We start from the raw sequence: 7,863 nt of genomic DNA, 5'->3' as shown, positions 1-7,863 counted from the left end.
GTATCGTATCACAGAGAGGAGCACCAACTTCTGAAACAAGCAGGATTGTATGCAAGTGGATCAAAGATAATAGCTGCATCGCAGCGGATCGCCTCATCGAATAAAAGAAAAAGAGGCCCTTGTGCTTTGTTGCCATGCTGATAAATGCCCAAATTCAGTGACACCACCAAGTCGATCGAAAGAGACCCCGCTGTGCCTTGACCAATGATGATAAATAACCGTCATAGGTAACGCCGCCAATAGAAGGGAAAAGGTCTCGTCCCCTCTGTAGTCATGACGATAAATGTGTCCCGCCAATAAAATGAAAAGCAATTCCTTGTGCCTTGTCGCCTTGGTGATCAATGTGTTCAAATTGGTAACCATGCCAGTAGAATGAAAAGGAACCCCTTTGCTCTGTCGCCATGACAATGGATGTATCCAAATAGGTAATAGCGCGAAAAAGATGCACGCAATGCAACGTCATTGAGTTGTAGCCATGGCGATAAATGTGTCCAACTTGGCAATAGCACCGATCCAGTATTCTTGAAAAGAGACACCGTTTGCTTTGTAGCCATGATGATAGCCTCTTAATATGTAGCAATGCCAACACAAGGAGCGAGAAAAAGCTTGAGACTTGTAACCATGGCAACCCATGTGTTCAGCTTGACGACGGCACCAGTAAAAAGAAAAGAGAACCCTTGCGCCTTGTTGCCATGACCACGATGCGTCCATATCGATAAAAAGAAAAGAGAACCCTTGCGTGTGCCCATTGGTATCCAGCAAATGCCCAAGATCCGAATCGGTAACGACACCAATAAAAAGAAAAGAGAACTCCTGTCCTCCGCGACCGCAGCCGCTCCTGATACCAATCGCCCCAAAAGGGCCCAAGGCCTATTGTCAAGGGAGACATACATTAGCATTTTGAAAAGACATACCCATTTGTGCTTCAATACATACCACAACGCGTGACCATAACCTGTTCACAGGGATACCCTACAGAACCAGAAACAAGACGTGGCATGTCATCCCAAGCACATTCAGCCCCATGTGGAGAGCGAAAGGAATCAACATGCAGGCCTCTTTCCCACCCACAGATCCTTCAAAGTCTTATCCTCTGCACCAAGAGCGCCGGATCCAACGACATCCAATCTTCTCCAATCCCCAGGCTATGATGCCTTGCCCACCATGTCTTGATGTTCGTTTGCAGATACCCACTTCATAGAATGATTACCGCTTGTGCCAATGCATGATCATCCAACATGTAAAGGCGGTGTCACTATGCAGGGACACACCACAGTATCAATAACCATGATGGGCCCCCACAACATAAAACAACAATAGTAAGTAAATGGATCATAAAACAATATCACTGTTTTGACTTACCCTTTCAAGACCAAAACAAGCACCTCAGTGGGTAACGTAGCACCTAGACCATGAGAGGACGTAGGAATGCAAGGTCTTGTACATAGCAAACTGGATCATGGATACCAATTGGACTTCTCGTTGGCTCTTACAGCACCCAAGGTAGCGTCATCGATGACCCTCCAGATCCTCCCACCGCGAGACCTACATGCCGACCCTTTCACTCAACACACATGAAGCTGAACGTACCTGAGAATCATCCACGCTTGAGACTGGACTGCAGGGTATCCCATCCGTAACCCGAAAACGTCCTCAAGGAAAAGGAGCGCAAAACCAATCGCCCTAAAGGTGAGTAGAAGTATATAAGTAATAGATATGGATAAGGGCATGTCATTTCAGCTTACCAAAAGGCATCCTCAAACCCATTCAGTCGAAAAGACCGAGAGCTTCTTGTACCTCACGTACATCGTCAGGTACTGTTGTTGTTGTTGTCGTTTCGGTAGTAGTGGTGGTGGTAGGTGTGGCGGATTTCTTTGACTTGGCGGGTTCACGACGTGATGATGATCGCTTGGCGGTGGTGGAAGATGATGAGGATGATGATGATGAAGGACCGAAAGAAGAAGAGGGTGTTGCGATTGTGCGTGGTTGACGTGGTGGAGGAGGTGGCATAGCGGCATTAGTGGTGGTAGTAGTAGATGATGTGGCGGCATTGGTGGAAGGATTGGTAGGTGGCGTGACAGTCAATGTGATACGTCGTACGCGAGGTGGTGGTGGAGGCATAGATTGGTTCATAAGAGGACGAGGAGGAGAAGTAATGACAGTGGTGGCAGTGCGTGGTGGTCGTGGTGTTGGTGGAGGCATAGACGAGTTCATACGTGGACGAGGAGGCGAAGTAACGAGAGTAGTAGTGGTGCGTGGTGGTGGTGGTGGCATAGATGTATTCGTACGAGGACGAGGAGGAGAAGTAATGAGCGTAGTAGCAGTAGAAGTAGCGGTATTAATGATGGCTTGAGGATTGGCGGTAGTGATGTTGGCGGTGGTGGCAATAGAGGAAGCGGTAATAGTGGTGGTAGGAGTGATAGCGGTGTTGATGGTGTTGTCAATGGAAGAAGCGGTGTTGATGGTGGTGATAGGAATTGCGGTAAGAGAAGGAGAAGTTACAACTTCCATGGGTTCAGGTACAGGGTCGAAAAGGAATGTGATGTTGGCAATGGAAGCAGCGGTGTTGATGGTGGTGGGAATTGCGGTAATAGGTGACAAAGGTTCAGCTTCCATTGGCTCTGGTTCAGGATCAGAAAGGATTGACGAAGTTGACATCACCGAAAGGAGGTCGTCCTCTAAAGAATATAATACCATGTTACTACTCATATCACTATAACACGACATATGACCGAAAGTAGCACATACCAATTTCCATCCAATTGATTGGTTCGACAAAGCGTCTGTCAAAGGGAGGAGCCATATACGCATCCTCGTCAAAAGGATCGTCGGCAGTCAAGTGGTGGAAAAGAAAGCCTATATAGAAACATCATGAGATACTTGTATAATAAAAGAGGTACAATATTACCACAATACTTACATAGCTCATCAATGTCATCATCAAGATCATGGTCAACAACTTCCATAGCATCCACATCCTCCACATCAGGCACAGCAGGTACAGCAGCAACAGCAGGAACGTCCTCAACAGGAGCAACAACATCAGGCATGTCCTCAACAGGAGCAACAACAGCAGGCACGTCCTCAACAGCAGGCACGTCCTCAAAAGCAGGCACATCCTCAACAGCTTCAACATCAACAGCCTCAGCATCAGCAGGCGCAACATCACCAACAACAGAAGGAACAGGGCCATCACCACCAAAAGGAAGCGAGCCATCAACATCATGAGAGGCCACCACATCAGCACTCAAATCATCATCATCATCAGAAGGCACAGCATTGGAACCAAGAGGAACACCAGCCGAAAAAGAAGCATCCTCATCACCAGGAGCAGCAGCGACACCATCACCAACACAAGCCGAATCGAGACCACCACAAGCAGAAAGAGAGACATCGTCATCATCAGAGTCACCAGAAGTACCAAGAGGAGAACCACAAGAAGGAGCAACATCATCAGCGTGATCAAGGACAACTTTGTCACAAGCAGTAACAGAAGAAGCCGAAGCAGCAGCAGCGCCAACACCAACACAAGAACCAGAGACAACTTTGTTGCCCTCGTGAACACAAGGAACACCAGCAGGAGGAGGACAAGAAGGGTCAAAGCGAACAAAGTGAACCGAGAGGACTTCACGTGATGGAGAGAGGTCGGTCACAATGATGCCAGGCAATGGGCGAAGAGGCGAGTAAGGGTTGTAAGTGGGATTGACAATGGACTGCCACATCACCACGAATGCAACAAAAGAGGACCACAAGGCAGCAAACGAGGACCACAACGCAACAAAAGACCACGCAACGAAAGAGGACAACAACGCACCAAAAGAGGACCACAAGGCAACAAAAGAGGACCACAAGGCACCAAACGACAACCAACAGGCAACAAAAGAAGAACACCAGGCGACAAACGAAGACCAAAAGGCAACAAGAGAGGACCAACAGGCAACAAAAGAAGGCCAAAAGTGCGAAAGAACGTAGCCAAAGGCAAACGAGAACGCGGCAGGGACACCCAAAAGCTGCACAAGGCAAGCAACAGGAAACGCAAGAAGAAGAGTAGGTTGAGAGCAGCAGACAGCAATAGCAGAGAGCACGAGGCAGAGCATTGTGAAAGTAACAAAGTTGGGAAGAAAGAGGAAGAAATTCGTTGAGCTGGAAACGTCTATTTTATTACAAAGACGACGTCACCCCATTTCACCCCATTTGACTAATCCAATGTCATGATCCTTCCCAATTGCAGTTGGAATGGGTAAACAAGTATGTCTAAACTATCTTTATATCACTTGCTAATAAAAGGGTATAGGTGTGGTAGTGACAAGGTGATATTGTTAGGTGTAGTTGTATTATAGCCATACCGCAGCAATAGCCTTGACCCCACTTGACCCCCGGCTCTTGTCATATGATGATAATAAAGGATACGTTTATGAAAGCGTTATGAATGGTGGTGTTGTTTATTGTATGCGTGTGTGAAGGGCAGAGACTAATTTCCTTGTGTGCGTGTATGGGTGTACTCGTCTTCTTCTTGCTGCTTCTTGTCCATTCAGACCCAACGCCGCAATCCTGGTTCGTCATGGAAGCCGTCATTAGCAAGCGATGTGTGAGAAAGAGCGTGTATGAAGGTGAGTAGCGTGCTGTTAGTGTGTAAGAACCAACTTGCCTTTCTTCGTTGTGTATACTCATATGCTTCTCTTTTACAGCTTTCCTGGTTCAGCAATGGCGACAATGGCAATGTTCAGGACGAATGGGGAAAGAGATTCTATTCAATGGTGGCAACGTACCGTCTGTTGGTGACATAAGCAAGGCGACTTGAAAGATGTGCAGCAAAGGGATATGTTGGCATTGGGTCTTGTCGACCTTCTTTCAGTGAATCCTAGCAACCTTTATCCAGCGACCTAATCACGTGATGGTCAATGCAAGACGAGAGCATGAAAAGACGTTTCATCTTCTAGAGATGGTATGTATAAAGTACAACAATATTCAAGGATGGGAATGGATCATTGGATGATACTCAATGAATTAAAGTAGGATCACATTTAATGAACATCATTGGATTTACTCTCCCTGGCGTTGTGGATGGATTGTATGGTATCAAGCACGGCATGCGGATGGTGAGGATGCAGCGTACAATGGTGATGAGCTGAATCATTCCCCACGGTGCCACAAGATGACAAAGGAAGCAATCACATTCATTGTATTGGATTGTGGCAGTACAGCTCGTCCCTGGATGTATCTTTTTATGGTCGTTCTTTATGGTACGTATTCATTTACAATTGACATTGTTCTACCACGTACTGATGGAAGTCTAGATGGTGGTATGGTTTCGTGACCTTTATTGATGATCCATATGAGCAGCGATATCGCCATATCAACACGTTAAAGGTTGAGCACCACGCGCTGGTACAAGTCATAGAAGTTAACAAGCACCTTTTTCTTTCACCAAATGCCAACACTACATTCCTTTCGCTTCGATGAGGATGACTCTTTCAAGGCTCTACCTTGACTCCTTGTTGCGTATTATTGTTCAACGTCTCCACAACCATTGGTTATCAGCATCCGTATTATGGTTGCGATATCATGCAAACAACTGCTTTTTATCACTTGCACATGCTTCTTCTGAACAACGCCAATCCAAATTGTACGTTTGACGATTCGATCTCAAGGCAAACGATTGTCAATGAGTCTTGTAGTATGCCTCACGCTACTATCGAGCTGGCGGTGAATGTGATCACTTGACTACCCAAAAGTAAGCAACACTTCAAATGGATATGGACATGGACTCAAATGAGACACCTATGTTACAAACGTGTATAGGAATATTTTGACATGGGTAAATGCATTGGTATGTGAAATTGGTAGGAGGAAGGAAATGTTGCAATCGTTCAAAGAGTGATCCATTCTCTCGCGCTGCTCATCACTTTTGGTTTTAATTTTTTAGGTAATTCGCAAAGCAAGCACGATATCGTGTCGGATGTAATTCTTTCAGCACATCAATTACCAGAGGATGATGGCAAGCTCCATGACCATCATGTGAATCAAGCAAATCCTTTGAGCCATCGATTCCCAATATGCAATCTCCCTTTGGTTTCTTATTTCCGGTCACTCGGGGTGTGATGGTGCCATTGGTTTTTCTTTCTGACCTTGGTGCTGATCTATGTATCACATGGTAACGTACGGCGCAAGAGGATGAAAGGATGTGTGGGCTTGACAAGATGCAATTCATGCGTAGGATGCTACAGCAATTAACATCATATGGAAACGGGTCGTGAGGCTATGATTGGTGGGGAAAGGAAGGACGACAAGCAATTGCTGGCATGATATGGATATACCTGATGACCCTTCAAGGCGGATCAAGCATGGCATGTGAATGGTTTCTACGCATCGTATGGTGGGGATCTGTTTGATACTTTCCAGGTGGGAGAAGAGATACAGGAACAAGTTGTTTTGTGTTATTGTGATTGGACCAGGATGGTGTATACATGGCGTACTTGGGTATTGTATTCCATATTCGTTCTTTGATGGTGTATGATTGCTCATGGAGCTCCCTTTGGTCGTATACATTAGGCGCTTTATGGGTGATCCCTGATTGAAGACTCCCTAAATGATTTCAACGTTGACTTGGCAACTCGTTGGCTATCATCGTTCATCGCTTAGTTACGGCATCATCGATTCAGCTTCACTTTTTCGCTTCTACTTTCGTCGGCATCCTTCTCTGAACACCTTGAAACGTTGTATACGCTTGATGACATTACCACCACGGGTAGCACAATTGAGAACGACAACATGATATTGAACCAGATGAATGATGGACGTAGACGGCCGTCAACAATCTCTATCTCTTCGACACATCACTGTGTGGCTATGCTTCCCATTGATATGGATCCCATGCATCGACATTGGTGCACAACTGAATATCCAATGATGAAGGGCGTGATATGAAGACTATGGATGGCACAGATAGAATCGAGTTTACGGCATTACAAAGATCTTTATTTTCAAATGGATCGTTATTATCGTTTTGACAATACTATTCGTTTCTTTCACGATAAAAGGCACACAAACGGCAGCTAGCGTTGAGTTATATGATTGTATGGATTGGGCGGGATGATGGCAAGGGGAACTTATATAAGGCAACGGATTTTCGATCATCCACAAAAGATGATAATGCGATTTGATCATCTCTTGGGATCGCTACATCAGAGCACACGCATGAGATTTACTGTATTTCCATGGGGTCACAATGAATGAGATAAAGATTCTTGGTGCCATAATACTTTGCTGAGGTCATAGTGACCATGATGCATGTGTATACATCTCGATACGCTTTCCAGGAGGTGATCTTACTAACGAGGATGGCTACCCTGCGATATGATACGGCCCACAGAGTTGGAGCTTGTGATGGTATTCATATTTTGGGCTGCGAGTACATTGCGCTACGGTGGATGGCTATGAGGGTGCAATGGATAACCGATAGAGATCGTTGTTGACCGGATGTTGATGTTTACCAACCGGATGAATAGATACAAGGAATCCAAATGCTCGATTAGCTATACCCCATTCCTCGTAATCGCTATACGCAGGACAATAAAAACAAAACACCATCCACGCAAACATAGAATGCTTTTTCCTACCAGGTTAACTTTGTTTTGTTGGCTGCTCATGTGTAAAGATTATGTATACGAATAAAGATTTAGACGTTTTACAATGGTATGGCCAATGCATTCCTATGTTTGTAAGCGCCTTTGTCTTTATTATACCATAGCAACTACACCATGCCAAGAACAGCTATACACATAGAGATTATGTATGTTGATTCAATATTTGAAGTAGGAAAGAATTGAAAGGTATCGTAACCGGAATCGGCTGACATTATGG

At 45.3% G+C, this 7,863-nt stretch overlaps 1 protein-coding gene across 1 annotated transcript; it reads right to left on the bottom strand.

The window, feature by feature from the left end:
• Positions 1 to 1,767: 1,767 nt before the first annotated feature.
• Positions 1,768 to 4,097, bottom strand: O0I10_012784 (uncharacterized protein; the record flags this gene model as incomplete). The annotated part of the gene is made up of 3 exons (XM_058492671.1): positions 1,768 to 2,678; positions 2,749 to 2,856; positions 2,921 to 4,097. The coding sequence occupies 3 exons, from the start codon at positions 4,095 to 4,097 to the stop codon at positions 1,768 to 1,770; spliced, it is 2,196 nt and encodes a 731-aa protein (XP_058336562.1).
• Positions 4,098 to 7,863: the final 3,766 nt, after the last annotated feature.

The sequence above is a fragment of the Lichtheimia ornata genome (genome assembly GCF_029851405.1).
Source record: "Lichtheimia ornata isolate CBS 291.66 chromosome Unknown scaffold00158, whole genome shotgun sequence".
In the NCBI taxonomy this organism is placed as follows: Eukaryota; Fungi; Mucoromycota; class Mucoromycetes; order Mucorales; family Lichtheimiaceae; genus Lichtheimia; species Lichtheimia ornata.
Note: the sequence above shows the minus strand (reverse complement) of the source record. Positions and strands in the feature narration are given on the sequence as shown.